General features: G+C 43.4%; 1 protein-coding gene across 8 annotated transcripts in view; it reads left to right on the forward strand.

Moving 5' to 3' along the window:
• The window catches only part of PIGN (phosphatidylinositol glycan anchor biosynthesis class N), an 89,123-nt gene that overhangs the window by 48,866 nt on the left and 19,766 nt on the right, over window positions 1-20,491 (forward strand). For all 8 annotated transcript variants that reach the window (XR_008331574.1, XM_053397075.1, XM_053397076.1 and 5 more), the window contains 6 exons: window positions 10,064-10,172; window positions 11,511-11,613; window positions 12,974-13,076; window positions 14,789-14,875; window positions 16,968-17,023; window positions 18,730-18,805. Coding sequence is in view for 7 of the 8 variants with exons in the window: in XM_053397075.1 (XP_053253050.1) it covers window positions 10,064-10,172; window positions 11,511-11,613; window positions 12,974-13,076; window positions 14,789-14,875; window positions 16,968-17,023; window positions 18,730-18,805 (534 nt within the window). In the remaining variant the exon portion in view is untranslated. The remainder of the gene's footprint in view (window positions 1-10,063; window positions 10,173-11,510; window positions 11,614-12,973; window positions 13,077-14,788; window positions 14,876-16,967; window positions 17,024-18,729; window positions 18,806-20,491) is intronic.

The following is a 20,491-nucleotide window of genomic DNA, read 5'->3' on the forward strand; positions in this document are numbered from 1 at the left end:
ATTCTCTCTTCCAGTGCCCTTCCTGTCGGCAGATGGCGCACTGATTCCGTCCGAGACGGCTTCGCCCTCCTCCCCGGGCACTTCCTCTTTCCTGAGGGGTGGGTGTGGTAGCCTGTAATGCCATCAACTTCCTTGTTTGATACTTCTCCTTTTTTCTCTGGGCCTCCTCATCTCTCTGATTGCAAGTGGTTTGAGCTATTTCCAACATCTATTCCAGCCCATGGCCGATGAACCCCTTATGCTTCTGGATTTTTTCTTTTGGCGAATATCGGACGCTGCCTGAGCTACAAAGGCAGCCTTTATAATGGGGCGTTGGCAATATCATCTGGGTTCTCCTCAAAGGTAGGGTTCTAATTTCTCCAATTGCACACATCAGCACTTGAAAAAGGCACATGTTGGACTGTATAAGTGCATGGTGGTGCTTCCCCACCCTGTCCTGGGGGGCTGGTGGGTCATACACTCTGCGTAGAGGCATCATTGCAGTCCCACCCTTTTTCTGTGCCTTATGGGACTTATGGAGGGACGCCCTGGTTGCTGCTAACAAATGGGAACTAACATCCACTTCTTTCGCATAGGGTTGTACATACTGTTGCAATCTCAATTGTCTGATACTGTGTCCACATTTTTCCTTTCTTTGCTAACTCAATTAGTCCCTTCATAAACTCCTCATCATCCTCTTCCTCTTTGCTCTCTAATTCATCAACCTTGGAGGGTTCAGGCTGAGGGCCGGCTCCTCCCTGGTCCTGGGGCCCTGGGCCTGGGGGATTCGCTAGAGGGGCAGTTGGTGGAGCATAGGCATAGGGTGGCGGCGGTTTAATGACTTCCCCCTCTTCTCCTTCCTCTCCTTCCGGCTCTGATATCACCAGGGGGCCTTTCTGACTTCCCTGCCGGTCAGACTGCACAAATTGTATTTTGTGGGGCGTCGCCTCGGCAGGCTTTCAGCCACGGTGGATTCTTTTCTACATTGGTTTTCCAGGTAGAAATATAAGGGATCTGGTCTGGGTGGACGTTCAAGATATTTTGATATAGTGGGTTGATTAGTTGCAAATTAAATCTGCCCTCCAGGGGCCAATTAGTTCCTTGGGTGGGCCAATCAACCTCACATAATGTCCTCATCCTCTCTCTTCTCAATTTGAACCCAATCATCATGCTTCGTAGCTGCTTTCCAGTTGGTTAAAAAGCATTTCAGAGGACTACGTTGGCTTGCCCCAGACCCCATTTTTTTCAGATACTCCGCTCCTAACCGGGCTTAAGATCCTTTCACACACCAACCACTACAGACTGTGACTTGGCGAACTCTCGTTGCCAAGAAATGCACAGCCCTGCAATCGCTCGGCCAAGGGGACGCTAAGCCCCGGCCCACACTTGACAATTCAACCACTGGAGTATCTGACATGCAACATACAAAACACACCCCAATATAATTCCAACATGCAACACACAAAACACACCAAAATAATTCCAACATGCAACACACAAAACACACCAAAATAATTTTCCCTCTGTTTCCCCTTTCCCCAACCTTACTGGCGGCACTCTACTGCCACCTCTGTTTCCCCTTTTCCCTTTTCCCGTCCCTGTCTGGCGGGGCGGCACCTTATTGCCACGGCCAGTTCCCTTGTTCCTTTTCTGGCGGCACTCTACTGCTCACAGCCAGACCCTTTATCCCTTTTCTGGCGGCACTCTACTGCTCACAGCCAGGTGAAGCTGTCCAGGCTTCCTACCACGCCCTTTCCCTTAGGGCTTACCTGTTCCGCTGTGGACCCCTCCTTCGGCCGTCCTCTTTTCTCCCTCGACCAGGTGTCTCACTCCGGAGCGGTGTGGCCGGCTCCCCCCACGAACAGGCAGGGGTGCGCACTTGGAGCCGCGAACGCCGGTCCGGGGCTGTTCACCGAGGTCGGGCCTGGCCCTCCCCGGCCCCCTGGGGTGGGGCGATTCCCGGCCAATGCACCAAAATGAAGGCTGAAGCCTTATCCTTGCCAGGGAATCGTTGCCTGCGTCCCCAGGGCCAAAGAGAGAGCAAAAAGCACCAGGAAAGATTCTTCTTTGGAGAAAAAAATTTTATTGAAATCTGTGCACAGAGGTGGCCAGTGGGATCGTTCCCAAAAGACTGGCCCATAGATACAAATAAACAAGCATCTTTATACCTGAGAGTCTGCCCATCTCTTCCCACCTCTTCAAATTCTCCAATCAGCTAGCAAGGTTAAGCTTATTTCCTTATATGGTATATAGCTATCTGGCTAGCTAAGCCGCCCTCCTTCCCTTGTTTGTGTGTTCCTCTCTTGCGTTAGAGCATGTGCAGAGAGTAGCTCCGGGTTTGCAGAACTCAAGTAATTGCAGAGAGGAAGTAGCTCCCAGCTTGCAAAGCTAAAGCAATTGCGGTTTTGTTAGCTGCTTAACCACAACTGCAGAAGTTAGCTTAGGTGCAGATAGTATTGAGATTAACCCTTTCAGTACAACCCAGTGTTACACACTGGGACACTCTTTTTCTCGTCATTCCATTAGGCTCAGCTCACTTTGCAGTGATATGAGAGAGGGCCTTTTCTGCTGTGGTGCCTCGACTGTGAAATTCCCTCTCCCTGAAGGTGTAGATGGGATAAATTAGTTGATACTGTCGTTTCAGGGGGTTTCCCCCTGCCCCCTGTGCTGCTGTAATTTTTTAATGGTTGGTTTTCTGTTGTATTTTATTACTTTATACTGAATGTAGTATGTTGGAAACTGGCCTGAGTTCACTGTGCGAAGAAGGATGCTCTAGAAAACCGATAAATAAATAGCAAAACACCAAAATTCTCAGCATCAGCATGCCTTCACTTACCTGGAATTAAGTGCCATTGAACTCGACGGTGCTTGTTTCTGACTGCACAGGCTCAATTTGTATACTGAGCTTTAGCAAAAGTTCAGCCAGACGAGATGCAAACTTTGGTGTTTAATTAAAAATGCGAACCATCTTGCAAAGAAAAATTAATATTTAAACTGCTAGCTTGAAGTAGAAACCCCATCAAAGAAAAGGAAGGGAGCACCCAGCCTCTACTTGCTTATTTTCTCCTTTTTTTTTTTTACTTCTGCTAATCTGTCACATGCAGATATAAAAGCATTGTTATTTCCTGATTCACTTGCTGGAGTAAAGAGAGTTCTTCAGTTATCTTGATGTACTGGCAGAAAGCGTCATCCCTTCTGCTCTGGAAAAAAACCCCAGAGCTATACTTCCCTTTATCACACCTATCTATAATATGAAAATAAGAAGACTGGCTTATACCTTAACACTGATGCTGTAAGATTACTGCGACAATGTGTGTGAAGCACTTAAGCACTTAGGAAAGGTGCTCTGTTAGAAATATTTAATTATTTCCAGTTGGAGGTTATGCATAAATCGGAGCTACTGTCAACATATTTCTCATGAATTCTGTTAGAAAATTTTGAAGTGTGGCTCATCACAGGGTTGAAAATGTTCCAGTTCCAGTGGATTGCATATTAATTATTGCTACCCAGTGTATATGTAAAAAGAAAATCTGCTGTAGGCTGGCTCTAATAGGTACTAAATATAATTTTTCAAAACATAGTAGTTCTCGGCAAGAGTTTAATTTCTCCCCAAAGCATGTTCTTCGTTGCCACTAGATGTCACTGCAAATGTGGTATTGATGGAAGAATTAAGGAGCTAAACTGATTCAGATAAAAAGCAAAATAGATTGCAACCATGTAATTTGCCACAACCTTGTAATGAAAGTCACCTTTTTACTTTCTTTGAAATACTTCGCTTTATCCTTGTTTTCCCCGCCGGTTTTCCCTCTCCTCGTGACCTGAGTTGGCTCAGACTGATTTGGCATGCTGGCCTTGCCACAAAACAAACCTCTAGGTATGAAAACAGTTCAAATGACGCCCACAAAGAATCCAAATGGGTTTCCAACCGAGCCATCTCCGGGGGAATTTTATTTGGCTACAGTAAATAAGGACCGTAAATTAGGAGTCAATAACTTCCTGTAAGAGAATTGTGATTAAGTTATATAACTTTTTAAAGGAAAGCAGTCCTGCCCTCAGGATTAATGTTTGCAAATCCATCTTCAGTTTAGCTAATATAATAAACTGTGTTTAGCCTTATCTTTTTGCTGTTTGATGCATGCCTTGGCCAAATGCTAAACCAAGTCCATTGTAGTGTAAAGCCGCAGTCAAATTGGGGTCTGGCTTTGGCTAAATTGTCTGGAAGCTCTCAGGTGCGAAGGCTCTCGTTATCCTGTTTGTTGCATTAAGAACCTTTAAAGAGCTCCCTCAGCTGACAGTATGGTGCATGAGGTTAATACTCCCAAGGAATGAAGGAATATGATGAGCTGGACAGCCACGACAGCTGTACGATGGCAGGTTTTAGTGGTGAATGAGAAGGGAAGCTGCCTCTGTTTATCTCCACGTCAAGGCCATTTCACACACTGCACAGTAGTAGCAAGCTATCAGGAATTTTTTATGTTATCGCTGCCAAACAAAATCAAGAGCTGCTTGAGGGGCACATGTACTTGTGTGGCAGATACACTTGTAAACGTTTATTCACTGTTTAAATGAACATTCAAAACATCTTGGGGCATAGGTGCCAACTCCTCCCTGGGTGCCTGAGCACCCACAAAATTCCCCATGTAGGGGCTGGGCACCCACAGATTTTCGTGCCAGGATTATGCACACTGCATGGCACCCATGGCCCCAGGAACCCACTGTCGCGGGGCCAAGTTGGCAGTCCTTTTTGGAATATTCTAGAAACACTCCTGTCTTGGTATATACCTAGTATGTCATGTGCAAACTGGTCCTACGCTTGCTGAAAGAAGCAAAAGCATTTGTGAGCTGTTGACTTCCCTCCCCACAACCCCAAGGCGATTTAGTTAGCTTTGGTATTTGGAAACTGAAAAATTCAAATTCTGCAGAGATAATTACGTCTAACTTAAACATTAATCCTATGCCATTTTCCTGGGTTCTTGAATGAGCTCGAAACACGACTACCAAGCCGTTTCTGTGAAGCCAAATAAATAGACATTTATTTAATTATTTGCATTAATCAGGCTGCACAAAATCATACTACTTCATATTCTACGTTTTGTTTCATTTTTTCACTCACAACACCTATCTCTCTTGAAGGGCTCTGCAGAGCTTCTCAAGTATATTCCTTAAGAAAGAGAGAGAGAGAGAGAACCCAATAAAATGGCAAACTTCTGTGAGTTTTTTTTGTTTTTTGTTGGTACCAACATAGAACACAAATACTGTTGTAAGAACAGCCTTCATCAGCCTAAAACAGGACTGTTTTGGCTTCCACACAGCATTCCCACACCACCCTCAGTGTGTATAGTACATTTTCATAATGGAAAAGATAAATTTAATGTTGCTCTTTATGTTTGCAGAGCAAACAGATCCACCCCAGCTTCCATCTTTTTGTGGTGTTGCTGAATAAACATGTTTGGGAACAACTGAGTACAAATGGCTTCCAGGTTGGAATTACCTGGGTACATTTTTTGTGTTACATATTTAAATGTATCTAGCCTAGTAAACTCTTCGTATTGACTTCTTCCTCTCCTTATCGGCTGTTATGGGTGAGGTCTGCCATGTAAGAAAAAGGCCTAGTGAAGCCTTCATTTTATTACTGGATTCTTCCAGCCTCCCCTCCACGGTGCTTTTAAATATTTGCCTGTTCCCAAATATTAGCTGCTATTTTCTTAAACTAGATTTAACTGATTTCCTTCTGCTGTACTTGAGGGCATTTATTGGGAATCCCTTATAATGAACAGCTCTGTTGTTGTGAAGATGGAACAAAAGAAAGCAATCATGGCGGCTGCTGTTGTGTGCAATTTTTATAGAAATGAGCGAAATAGAAAATTGATTCAAAATATTTGGGAAGGGGTTTGTTGGCTGATGCTTGGTGACAACACAGACCCGCCATCTGGAATTCCCTCCCTTGGGTAATTTGTGAGGAAGAGATTGTACTGGCCTTTAAATGCCTCTTGAAGACTTATACATTTACCCGAGCTTTCCTGGACTCTGACTCTTAATTCTCTGTTGTGTACACTGCTCAGTTTTATTTGTAATCTATAGTTTATATTTACAGTGGTATCTCCGGTTGTGGACGGGATCCGTTCCAGAGCTCCGGTCGGATCCCGAGGTTTCTGCATTTTGAGGGACCGCTTCTGTGCTAGCGCACGGTGCGGTAGAGCGCTTTTGCGCATGTGTGCGTAGCAAAACCCAGAAAAATACTTCCGGGTTTGCTGCGTATGTATCCTGAAGGATACGCAACCGGAGGTGAACGTAAGTAGAGGTACCACTGTATTTTGCAAATTTTCTCTACTGCTTAACTGTAAATAAAATCTCTATGTGGATCTCCTCCCCCGCAAATAAATTTAAATTTTTGGTAAAAAATAATGGGGGGGGGGAGTTAAAAAACCCAGTCAGGTGGGCGGGGTATAAATAATAAAATTATTATTATTATTATTAAAAAAGCAAAATGAATAAAATCATTTAACAGTGTACAAGAGAAACTAAAGTTACAACTTCATTAGAGCTAGGTTTTGTTCTGTTTGGTCCTATTTTTTAGGATTATTGAATGACATTATTGTACTTCTGTTGTTTTAATGACAACTGCTTAGAAATATTTGTTATATTAAGTGATACAAAAGATGAGTTTCTTTTTTAAAAAAAGAATTATTTATGATATTCAGTTATATACATTTAGATAGTTTTACAATCCTAACATTTCAAAACTTGACTTCCTTCCTCTTTCTGCGGTTCCTTAATTTTAATTTTTTTTTAACATTTCCTGCATATTTTAAATTAACTTATTCTTTTATTCATCAACTTTAAATATACACCGTTGTGAAACTGCAGGTTATTGCAATAATCCTGCTAAAAGACGACTCTTACGTTGCGGAGTGAATTCCATAGGGAGCAGAAAGTGCTTTCTTTTTTCTCCTGTCTTGAATCTTCCAGCATCCCATTACTACAAACTTCATCTGATCTCCCTGAGTTCTAGTATTATGAGACAGGAATAAATACCGTATTTTTCGCTCCATAAGACGCACTTTTCCCCTCCTAAAAAGTAAGAGGAAATGTGTGCGCGTCTTATGGAGCGAATGCAGGGAGGAGGCAGGCAGGAAAAGCCCCCAAGAGTTGCACACAATCTCCGCGCGGCTCTTGCGGGCTTTTCCAGTCAGTCCTTTCTCCCTCCTCGTAGAAAAGCCCACAGGAGCCACACGCTCCTTAAAGGGGCCGGAGAGGTTGCGCGCGGCTAAAGAGGAAGCCAAGACAGCCAGCGGGATGGATCCCGCTCGCTGTCTTGGCTTCTTTGCTCTTTGGGGCTGAGGGGGGAAATAAGCTTTTTTTTCTTGATTTGCCCCTCTAAAAGCTAGGTGTGTCTTATGGTCTGGTGCACCTTATGGAGCGAAAAATACGGTACTTCACTCTATCCACTTCATATATTAGATCCACCTTTATCATGTCCCTTCTTACTTGTTTCCTCTCTGTACTTAAAAGCCCTGATTTGTGTAAGGGCATTACAATACAGGCAGTTTTATCTCACGCTTATTTGTATAGAATTGAATTTGCCGTTTTACTGCCCACACACCCAATTTGGAGAGGCCCTTTTGGAGTGCCTTGTCTTATCCACTCCAAACAGTTCGGTATCACCAGTTTCAGTTCCCTATAGACTCCAGTGAACAGGCAAATGTGGGGCGTAGGCTTGCTGCTCTACCCTTTACGGCCATCCAGCCGCAAAGTAAGGACGAAGCTGGAAATAACTTCAGTTCCTCTGTAATAAAACTTGATTGATAGACAAACATAAAGTGGAACGGCAGGATGACTCTGGCTAGTGCCTTTACTGGCTGTTGTGGGGAAAAGGTTTGCATTAAATTAATTTTCAAGTCCGAAGTCTAAGCTGTTGTTGTGTAGGGCAAGAAAGAGAGAGCCCAGAATATATTACTTAAAGCCCTCTCTGTGAATTGTCACATGATGGCACGCCAGGCAAAGTTTTATTGAACCAGCATAAAAACCGGTGCCAGATATCTGCTGCTTTGTGATCTACTCTAATTACCTCTCTAATCTGTAACTCTGTAAGCTTGGAAATGGACTCCTATTGACAGGTCTACCTCTTAAATAAACTTTGTTGAAAGCCTTCCTCCAAAAGTTTGTTTCGTTTCCCTATTTATTCTGCCTAGGTGAAATCAAGCGTGAAATGCAGTTATGCAAGTATGAATCAACAGTTTTCTCTGGGAGTTGCTGAATACTTTACGGTGGCATCCAAAACATAATGGGGTTATACAATACTTAATGCCTCCAAGTAAACATGACCAATTGAAATATGTTAAGCAGTATGTGGTTCCTAGAGCTTCTGCATTTTTAGATTTTTTTATGTAGTTCTTAACTTTTCTTGCTGTGCCCAGGCTACTTGGCAAGCTTTTTCCATAATCCTGAACAGTATTACTGAACATTTTTGCAAAAGAGCACTGTTGCTACATGGCATTGAAACTACTTTATATATTTTTTCCAAGCAAAGAAAACCAGCCTGACAAAGTGAAAGGATAGATTCTGAATTGTATGTTAAGAACCAAGAACCTTTGGGGAGAGGGAGACATCCTACAAGCCAATTCTGCAGAAAGCTAAATTGAGATTGTGCTGAGGGTTTTCCGGTATCATGTAAAACCACAGTAACTGCATAAGCAGTTCAGAACAAATAACCTGACTGCCTCCATATGAGCTACTGAGCTTGTATAGAGATGGAGTTGGGGGAATTGATGCCAGCAAAAGGCCTGGCTCCCAACTCCAGCATCACTGTGGGCAAAGCAACAGTTACCTGCGACACTGTGGTCTGACCTGCACCATTTCCCCAATGATGCTGCTTAGGGTGCTGAATTTTTCCAGATCATGGAGCTCAGTGCAGTTTGCACTGAGTGGTAGGAACCCTTGAGGGTCTCTGGTCTTTGCCATCACCTGCTACCTAATCTTTTTTTTTAGCTGCAGTTGTTGGGGATGGGACCTTTTGCCTGCAAACCATTGCTCTACCATGGGGCTATTGATGTTAGAATTCCTGCTCCATGATTGCAGTCATGGGATTTTTGTCTATCACATGACGGTATATGCTTTGACTCCACAGAGTGGGAAGTGACGGAGACAGGATGTTTGTGTTACTGTGTTCCGTGAAGCTGGACTATTGTCCTTTGTTCTTTTTCTCTTTGCTGTCTAATGCTAGAGAGAGAGGGAGCCATGTTGCAGTGCTCCATGTGTGTTTATATGTAAATAAAGTAGATTAGCCAAAATGCTGAGTTCCTGAGGTCTGATACGCAAGCTGCGAAGACTCTGCGGATCCCTAAGTGTGCCAATGTCTGTTGGCATCGGTCGCTGTGATGTTCGGGCTGAAGAAAGCTTATGAAGCTCCCGAACGATTAACCAGGAGGGAGAGAACATGCCAGTCGGGCATGTGTCTCTGCCAGGGTCCTACTCGAGTATAGGATGAGCTCCTGACAATTATCCCGTCCCCTAAGGGAGCAGGAGATGCAGAAAATGTGTCCTTGTAGGAGCCAGCAAGCTTATAGAAAAGCTGTTGTGATGGCGCACATGTGTCCCACTGCTCCTTCATACTGGTAGAAGCTATTTTTTTCCTGCTGGTTAAATGGCATAGCCAGTCGTATCTGCCCTACTCAGATCAAGAACTTAAGTCATGTAGGGCAAGTGTAGATTCACACATCACATCTTGAATCCTACTGTGCATTTCAATGACAAATATCTCTTTGAAGCTGTCGGTTGTACATGCTCATTTACAGGATCAGAGTTCCCCATAATATATACGCATGGCAGGGCATGATGGGTTACGTACTATTTTGTTCTTCATGGGGGCATTGGGAACCCCAGCCATTTAAACACATGTGCACAGTGGGAGAGCTGTACAAGTGTCTTGCCCTTTAAACATGGGTGCTTTTTCTAGCTAAAAGTGTCAAATCTGCTTCCGTTCCCTTTCTTTTTGTCAGTTTTGGTTTATATGCTTAAGTTTTGGTGTCTTTGCAGAATAGTGGAACCACCCAGATTAATTGCTCCCTTTCCTTTCCTTTATTAGTTTCTCAGTCTGGCACTGTCAACTTACATTGTGAACAGTACTCGCAGTAGTCTTCACAACAAACAAGGCCTGCCTACAACAAATCAGATTATTAGCTGGACAACATTAGGTAAGCACTACTTTCCTTAACTGGGATTATCCTAGTCCGGCATGTAAAGACATGTATATAGACACACATTTCCTGCTATTTAAGAGTTTATCCTGAAGGGACATGTCCTTGACTGGCATCCATACATCCATAAGTATCATCCTGCAAAAAAAGAAAAAGAGAGTATCAGCACCCTCTTCAAGCTCACATGAGCGATATTGATTTAGAAGTGGACTGGTGTTTGGAGATTAATAGCTCAGCCTGGCGTTAATGAGATGCATCATTAACTATTGTGGAGTTCAGATGCATAGCGTTGATGCTGCGAAAACTGGAACTGGAGGAATGCTTTTTGTTCTCTTCTTCCAGTTGATATTTTGCTTGGTGCCTCTTGCGATAAGGCAGGCTACTTCCAGCCTCTAGGTCAGAGCTTTCCAAACTGTGTGTCACGAAACTGCAGTGTGTAGGTATGTCGTGCGAATGCTCCCTGCGCTCCTCCTGGGGCTGGAAAGGGCTTAGTTTAACCTCCGGTTTGCTAGTAAAACTGAATTGCTGTGTCGTGAAATGATGCATGTCTAAAAAGTGTGTCCCCAGTATGAAAAGTTTGGAAGGCTCTGTTCTAGGTCGTTCCAAGCTGTTTCTCCCTACAACCTAGCAGTTTGAAAGCACACCAGTGCAAGGAGATAAATAGGTACCACTGTGGCGGGAAGGTAAACAGCGTTTCCGTGTGCTCTGGTTTCTGTCACGGTGTTCCGTTGCACCAGAAGCAATTTAGTCATGCTGGCCACATGACCCGGAAAGCTGTCTATGGACAAACGCCAGCTCCCTCGGCCTGAAAGCGAGATGAGCTCCACAACCCCACAGTTGCCTTTGACTGGACTTAACTGTCCAGGGGTCCTTTACCTTTTACCTTTCAAGCGGTTTCTCTCTACATTCCGGCTTCGGCCCCGTTCATATATACATAGTCATTCCAGCACCAAAATACTCCTCCAAGAGAAACAACTCAGGCATGCTTACTTCAATTGTCCGCATAAGCACGAATGAGCCTGGTGATATAAGGCTATTGGTTGAGTGGCGCAGAATCCTGTGAAAAAAGTTATATCCAAACTTGGCCACCTCTTTTCATGGGGTAAACTCGGAATCGTTGTAACAGATGGTCTTTTTGTTTTGTTTTTGCTATGTGGTGAATATTCCACTGCATTCAATTCAAAGAGTGGGGAAAGAAACCATTTTCCTGCACCCTAGCTTCTAGGAATGTGAATGCAAACTACACAAGTCATACATTGCTCCCATGCTTTGAGAGTCATTGAGGGGGGTATTCAAATATGTTGGTGTTGACAGATGATATTGTGTTTATTGCAGCTTCGTCCTTGGTAGTGCCACTGCTAAGCCCGACATTTCTCTTCTCGAGGTTGCTGAGCATATTTCTTTCCCTGATGTCAACATACCTTCTGCTTAGTACAGGGTAATTTTCTCTCTACTTTATAAACGAAATTCCAGCATATATATTTTTTTGCTTTTCTCTTGCCTAAGCAATTTTAAAGTCATGTATTTTCATTTTGCCAGATTCTTGTCATTCTTCCATTGCATTTAACCAGTAAGACGCAAAGTTCCAGATGCTGCGTGTGTTTAAATCTCATTGCCGACGTCGTGGAGTAAACATTTAGCCAGTGATTTGTATGACACTCTGAAACATTTTTCTGTAGCTCCTTTGATTGCATTGATTCATGAGAACACATATGGTAGCTAACACACACACACACACACACACACACACACACACAATGATTTCAAAATACAGTAGAAACCAGAAAGTAAAAAAGAGGAAGGAATAATCAGCACAGGGGGATCAAATAAAAACAAGTGTTTGAATCATTCAGTTTTCACTTCTTATGATCTCCAACAGCATTTGGAGATAAACAACAATTCAATCCAAAATTTGTGAATTTGACACAGAAATTTGAAGAGATGAAATCCCTGCCCCCACTGATTACTTTTAAACCTATGCTTTTAAATAAAGCATCTTGGGGGTTGGTTGAAATATTATTACTAAAAGAAAAGGGCGGTGAATCCAAATGTGAAAAAAGAAGAAGTTTCCCCTAGAATTTCAAATGTAATAATAGAGTTGCATGGAATGTCACACTGAGGTTTATATTTTTAGCAAGCTGCAATCAATGCCCTTTCTTTTGTCATAGTATTTTAATACAGTAGCTCTCAAAAAGGGCTGCTGGAGGAACAATCGGTTCACTCTGTAATAGTGTGTGTGTGTGTGTGTGTTTTCTGAATGCATTCATCTTTTGACCGCTATGAAATTGGCTCCCTGTAGTGGAAAAGAAGGCAGTCACCTTTGAGGGCAGTAGCCATTTTGAATTTTTCAAGCATCCCGGCTTTCTGAGAACAACAAAATGTGGCCATCTAGGTTCACTTCTCCCTAAAAATAATTTTGCCACATCCACAAAACGTAGCTCAAACAAAACAGCCAATTTCTAAGGTGATGATTAATTTCTGAGGCTGATAAATAGTACTTGCCAGTTTACTAGAACCCGACTTGAAGTTAACAATTTCAAATGAGAGAATTGCCAAGTGAGGGCAAAATTTCTTCCAACTGTTTGGCATTTTCTGTATTAATCGGAACAATATGCAGGTAACGTGAATATGGAGAGCTCAGCTTGACTGTGACCAGCACAGTTGTTGAACAAGTTGCCAAACCACTGTCCACACGCAAACACCCAACCTAGTAGCATTTGTTATGGAAGGGTGGTGGAGGAAAAATAAATTCGATGTCTGGGTTGCTTTTTTAAAATTTCACATGTATTTTGACGTAGATATGAAGCACTTTTCCCCCTGGCGTTGGCTTTGTTGATGTTTGTGTGGATAAATATGGAACAAGAAGCAGTACAACGTTACGGCATTTCACCAAAGACAAAGGTAACCCTTATTTTCACCGTAGGTAAATACCACTTAGACATTTAGTTACTGGGCACTAACTTTGATTAGACTTTGTTGCTTCTGGTGTGTGTTGTCTAGGCATTATTTGGCTAGGCATTATTATTCTCAAATAAAAGAAAAGGATTCTTAACTAGCGTGGTCCAAAAGGGTCATGGACCAGGGAGTGTTGATGCAAAATCCCAAGTACCAGCAGCCATTTCCACTAGGCAGATGCAAACTGATACCCATAAATCCTCAAATCTTACCATATGTTTAAAATTTATGGGTGGAAGTGGGAAAGGCCCAGTGATTTTAAACCCACATTTTAGGCCAGGCATAGGCAAACTCGGCCCGCCAGATGTTTTGGGACTACAACTCCCATCATCCCTAGCTAACAGGACCAGTGGTCAGGGATGATGGGAGTTGTAGTCCCAAAACATCTGGAGGGCTGAGTTTGCCTATGCCTGTTTTTGGCTGTGATCATGTAGCATTCAGGTTGGCTGCAGGGGTGAACACAGCACAGGCAGATCCCATAAAATTCAATGTAGCCCACTGGCGCAAAGTCCCTAGCAGCTACACCAAGAAACTAGAGCAGGTGTGGAGAGCCTTTGGTCCTCCTGATGTTGCTGGACTACAACTCCCATCAGCCCCAGCAAGCATGATGGGAGTTGTGGTTCAGAAATATCTGTTCTTCAATAAAAGGCGGAGGGAAAGGGAGACCAGAACAGGTTAATTTAATGCCAGCACCATCACAGAGGTGTCTGTGGAGGCAATACAGTGGTAACTCGGGTTAAGAACTTAATTCTGGAGGTCCATGCTTAACCTGAAACTGTTCTTAACCTGAAGCACCACTTTAGCTAATGAGGCCTCCTGCTGCCGCCACACCGCCGGAGCATGATTTCTGTTCTCATCCTGAAGCAAAGTTCTTAACCCGAGGTACTATTTCTGGGTTAGCGGAGTCTGTAACCTGAAGCGTATGTAACCCGAGGTACCACTGTACAGGTATATTGACTGAAAATGTATTTTATTGTCACTTTTGAATAAATGTTTTTTGAATTTTTTTCAAAGCAATATCTGGAGGGCCAAAGGTTCCCCACACCTGAACTAGCATCTAGGGGAATGACAGAAACCAAACCATGCTTACTCTCTCTGGAGCTAGCTCAGTTTGCTCTGCAGTAACCTGGCTGAGTGCTATTATCCAGTTGAGTGCTCTAATGTGGGAGCAGTGGAAATAAGAAGTTATTAGGTGCTATGCTGTCAATCCACGTAAATCAACACTGCACCAGAGGGAAGGAATTAACCGGCAGTCGCGAATACCTCACCTCCGTTGCTTCCCGCTGTAGCTCACTAGAGGAGAATGCTTTGGCTGCAAAAATCACCTTTTTTCTGAATTATGAAAATACGTCTCCTTCCAGGACGTTTGGGGAAAAGCAGGAAGAAATAAGAGAGCAAATGGAAAGTTTGGGGAGTTATTTCCTTACCTAAGGCGGCAGAAGCATTTCCACTTGATCATCCTGCTTGAGCGATAACTTTATTGAGAGTCATTAAAGTATAATAAAACTGTTGGGGAAGATGCTTTCATAGCAACAGACACGGGCTTCTCTAAAGGAATAACTCTTTAAATTCTCATTTGCTCCCCGGAAAATATACCTTTAATAGCAACAGGATAGCAGCTGACATCGTGGCATTGATTTCTCTTCTCTCTTTTACAGCTTGCTGCTCTCAGCTTTTCATACACTAATGATCTAACACAGTTCCGACAACTTCATTTGGATGACGTCCGGCGATCTTTTTTCTTCGTATCCTTTTTCTTCCTTGAGTGAAGGCCTGGTTGCAATGCAATGGGTTGGCTTTTCATTTTCATTCCTCCCACCCCCCCCGCCCCCCAAAGCAAAATCTTGGTTTCTTAGGATGGGCCTGGCTTGGAATGGTGGATAATTTTATAAGCAAAGTGCTTGTCATTGGGACAGGAAGCATACATGTGGCCTAGGACCCACATACCTACGGGACCGCCTCTCCTGGTATCGCATCCCTGCAGATGACCTTAAGGTCCACAAATGACAACATTTTGGAGGTCGCAAGTCACAAGGTGGTTAGATTGGTCTTAACTAGGGCCCAGGGCCTTTTCAGTACTGGCCCCGACTTGGTGGAACGCTCTGTCACAAGAGACTAGGGCCCTGCGGGCCTTGACAGCTTTCCGCAGGGCCTGCAAGACAGAGCTGTTCTACCTGGCCTTTGGTTTGGACTCAGTCTGACCCTTATGTTTCCCTCCCCTTATGGTTTTGATCTATGGGCTACTTTTAAAATGAGGCTGCATTTTAAATTGCATTTTAACCTGTATTTTAAATTGCCCCCCCAATTATGTTTTTACTGTAATTTTACTGGTGTTAGCCGCCCTGAGCCCAGCTCTGGCCAGGGAGGGCGGGGTATAAATAAAATTTATTATTTATTATTATGAGGAATGAAAGTTTACATAATAATGCTGTTGTTGTTGCATTGAGCCAATATACTGTGCCCAGTTTTTAAAATTAAAATCTTAAAATTTTAAAACGATATCCAGAAAAGCTTCCCAGTTAGGACTTGTTATTGCCCTTTGGTTAACCTGATTTTCCATGAGTTGATTCATACTGCATATATTTAGCATTCTGGCACTTTTGTGGTTTTGTGTTTTTCGTCTCCCTCTTGTCTTACACAGAAATTGTAGGTATGAATCTCAGAATAAGAGTTTTGCTCACTATATCGTTGGGCCATTAAACACTTCTGAGAAGTACATGCTTTGGATTTCTTTGTTTGCAGTTATGCAGGGCTCAGCAAATTTTTTCAGCAGGGGTCCACTCAGACCTTGTGGGGGACTGGACTGTATTTTGGAAAAAAAAAATGAACAAATTCCTATGCCCCACAAATAACCCAGAGATGCCTTTTAAATAAAAGCGCACATTCTACTCACATAAAAACACCAGGCAGGCCCCACAAATAACCCAGAGATGCATTTTAAATAAAAGCACACATTCTAATGTAAAAACACGCTGATTCCCGGACCGTCCACAGGCCAGATTTAGAAGGCGATTGGGCCGGATCTGGCCCCTGGGCCTTAGTTTGCCTACCCATGCAGTTATGCTTTCCTAACAGTGAGAAAGCTACATTAATATATAGAGTGGGGGGACAATTTCAAAGCTTTGCAGGGATGCATATACTTGACGTCTTTATATATGCATCTAAAAACTGAGGCTTGGGATTTAGGAGAAGGCAGTAAAGATCTTTCTGACTCCTGTTTCCCTTAATTTTTTTTAGTAAACATCAGCTACAGGTAGAGTTTAGGTTGTTACCTGAATGCTGAATCTAACGAGGTCTTGTTGAACAAACAAATGGGACCTGCTTTCACCCTGTTAAAATTTGAGTAGTCCTACCCCTTTTCTTACTTTTCCTATTGGACAATGGAAACTGATCGATCAGAACAGTTATGCTTTAAGAATAGTTTGGTTACCCAGCTACCGTTCACCTGACATGTTAAAAACCATGTGACTCTAACACAATGTAACATTGGGGGGGGGATGAGCAGATGTTGCTATATAAAATTGGCTATTACATACACAGGCTTTGTCTTCCTGAAAGATGGGCTGCCAATAATATTTAATCTATCCATTAATTGTGATTGAGACAAAGGCATCTATTTGGATGTCTAATCAAAAAAATGTTCTAAAGGCCTTTGCAAGCATTGTTCCTCTCTTCTCACCTCCCATGCACAGCTTGGTGTGTTCTGGATATTTTTACCATTATCTTATACCTGTGGTGCAAAGTTGTCATTGGGAATGTTTATACCATTAGCATGTGAAAGAAGTGTGACCATTTGCTCAATAAGGAGCATGTTGTGTTTTCCTTAGCCCTACCCAGGTTTTCTTCCAAGTGACAGCCTTTTTCGGTACTGGAAACATAGCTTCTGTGAACAGGTAACTATTGTGAACTACGTCTAGAGAAGTTGGAAGGGGAATTTCATAAGTGAGGTGCCACAACAGAGAAGGCCCTGCCCTATGTCACTACATAATGGATTTCTCTTGGCAGTCAAGTAGCGTCATCCTGTCACATCTTAACACATGAGTAGCCTGATACAGAGTGTATGGAGGCAGTTGGAGGATGGATGGCGGCTAACAGATTGAGGTTGAATCCTGACAAGACAGAAGTACTGTTTTGGGGAGACAGGAGGCGGGCAGGTGTGGAGGATTCCCTGGTCCTGAATGGGGTAACTGTGCCCCTGAAGGACCAGGTGCGCAGCCTGGGAGTCATTTTGGACTCACAGCTGTCCATGGAGGCACAGGTCAAATCTGTGTCCAGGGTAGCTGTTTACCAGCTCCATCTGGTACACAGGCTGAGACCCTGTCTGCCTGCAGACTGTCTCGCCAGAGTTGTTGCATTCTCTGGTTATCTCACGCTTGGACTACTGCAATGCGCTCTACGTGGCGCTACCTTTGAAGGTGACCCAGAAACTACAACTAATCCAGAACGCGGCAGCTAGACTGGTGACTGGGAACGGCCACCGAGACTTGAAAGACCTACATTGGCTCCCAGTACGTTTCCGAGCACAATTCAAAGTGTTGGTGCTGACCTTTAAAGCCCTAAACAGCCTCAGTCCTGTATACCTGAAGGAGCGTCTCCACCCCCATCGTTCTACCTGGACACTGAGGTCCAGCACCAAGGGCCTTCTGGCGGTTCCCTCACTGTGAGAAGCCAAGTTACAAGGAACCAGGCAGAGGGCCTTCTCGGTAGTGGCGCCCTCCCTGTGGAGCGCCCTCCCACCAGATGTCAAAGAGAACAACAACTACCAGACTTTTAGAAGACATCTGAAGGCAGCCCTGTTTAGGGAAGCTTTTAATGTTTGATGTATTACAGTATTTTAATAATTTTTTGGAAGCCGCCCAGAGTGGCTGGGGAAGCCCAGCCAGATGGGCGGGGTATAAATAATATATATTTTTTAAAATTATTATTATTATTATTATTATTATTTTTATTATTATTATACAGAGGGAAACTCTACTTCAGATATCTAGTTCCCAAGTTGCAAAGGACTCCACAAGTGCCTTGAATTTGGTACAGCAACATATTGGTAGCTAGTGCATCTCCTTAAGATCCAGCGCCTCGTGAGTCTAGCATGTTGAACCACTTATCACCCCCAGAACCTGGCCAAAGCTTCTGGATCATCTTCAAGGGCAGCCTGACATGCAGGTGCATTGCAGCAATCCAGCAGAAAGGTCACCAGAACAAGGGTATCTCATGAGATACTCTTCATGAAGCAACAGCAGAAAGTTGCTATGCAAGTACCAACATTTTTTGACTCTTGGCAGCCTGTTTAAAAGAACTCTTTGTCTGTCCAAGTACTGACCTGTTGTGAAAGCAAACGGAGGGTGGGAAACATTTCGTAAAACAAAAGGTGCTGCAGAAATAAAACTTTATAGCAATAAGTAGCATCCAAGAACTGTTTGCCTGTTATGTAAAAAACTAGAGGCAGCCTATAAAACTAGAAGCCGTGTGACTTGAAAGGTCGCTGCATGATGATTCAAATGTTGATTGTAGGGGGGTGGGAAGACTCCTGTTTCTTAGTAGAACATATTACTTGCAGAAAATACATAATGTTTGTTTTGGTTTCATTCTTGGTCTCTAGTTTTGATCCAACTTCAGTCCATTGCTTCTTGACTGTGTTCAGCCCTTTCCTGATGGGAGCCTTGCTGTTGTGGAAGGTTAGTAATCACACCTTTAGGGTATGATGTGATCAGATTTATTCAATTCTAGCTTAACTGTTCCTGCACAAATAACCTATCTGCTCTTGTAAGACTTCTTAAATGCAAAATGCTATACACACACACAGTGGAACCTCAGTTTTTGAATGTAATCTGTTCCGGAAGACCGTTCAGCTTCCCAAACATTTGAAAACCGAGGATCAATGGGCTGGCTGCAAAGTAAATGGGGGGAAATGAAAAACGCGTTTTGGAAGCTGTTCGACTTCCGAGGAACGTTAAAAAATATATATTCATGAGCTGTAAGGCAAGCTAAATAAAGTAAGTCATAGACTCATAGAATCGTAGAGTTGGAAGGGACCCTAAGGATCATCTAAGTCCAGTCCTCTGCAATGCAGGAATATGCAGCTGTCCCTTATGGGGACCAAACCTGCAACCTTGGTATTATCATCATCAATCTTTATTACGGTCCAGAGACCCAACAAATTGTTACAAAGCAATACACAATTCATACAGCCTACCTCCAGGTTAAACAAGCATTTTGTTCAGAATATAGGGATCATTGGTTCTTGCAACCACCGATAAGAACTTTGCCACTGCTAATGTTCTAGCGTTTGTCTGGTCTTCCAACAGGAACCTGACATAGTGAGCCTCTGATTTTCCTGGGAAAGGTACCAGCAAGGGTAGTATCAGTTCAGCCCTGGCTTGCTCATATTTTGCACAGTGCAACAAAATATGTTTTATGGAATCAATGTCTTTAGCACGCGAGCAAAGTCTGTCCTGGTAGGGAACTCCTCTCAACCTGCCATCCAACACTGCAGAAGGAAAGACGTTTATTCTGGCTTTGGTGAAAAGCCTTCGATAGTTTGGTACTGTCAGGTTTTTAATGTAAGAGGTATTATCAACACCATGCTCTATCCAGCTGAGCTATCCAGGATGGCGGATGGTCCTACTGAAATAAGCAGAATTCCATATGAAACCTTGTTTGTTGCTGTTGCTGCTTGTTGAAATAGATGATGATTGCCTTGGGGTGGCCATCTTTTTCTCCCACCACCTGCCATGGAAATCCCTGGGAGGAGGGTTGTTATCCATTGCAGGGGCTTCTATGATCACATTTGAACATATGCATGGTGGTCGTGGCAGCAGTCAAGCTTTCTAGCAGCCGTGGAGTACTTGATACTTGTGAAAAGACTTTATATTCTGAAGGCAGTCCTGGGACCACTGTGTAAACCTGTAACTAACGGGTTGCAAATTTTATTGCTAATTTTTTATTATTTATTGAATTTATATACTGCCCTATACCTGGAGGTCACAGCACAAAATCAAAATACACTAGTACCGTAGGTTACAAACACTTTGGGTTTCAAACTCCGCTAACCCAGAAGTAGTACCTTGGGTTACAAACTTTGCCCCAGGATGAGAACGGAAATCATGTGCCGGCGGCGCAGTGGCAGCGGGAGGCCCCATTAGTGAAAGCGTGCCTCAGGTTAAGAACGGTTTCGGGTTAAGAACGGACCTTGGGAATGAATTAAGTTCATAACCCGAGGTACCACTGTATAAAACCACAATACATATATATATGATCAAAATAAAAACAACAACCCAAGTACCTTGGGTTACAAACTTTGCCCCAGGATGAGAACGAAAATCATGTGCTGGCGGCGCAGTGGCAGCGGGAGGCCCCATTAG

Source organism: Podarcis raffonei, chromosome 7 (genome assembly GCF_027172205.1).
Source record: "Podarcis raffonei isolate rPodRaf1 chromosome 7, rPodRaf1.pri, whole genome shotgun sequence".
Lineage (NCBI taxonomy): Eukaryota > Metazoa > Chordata > Lepidosauria > Squamata > Lacertidae > Podarcis > Podarcis raffonei.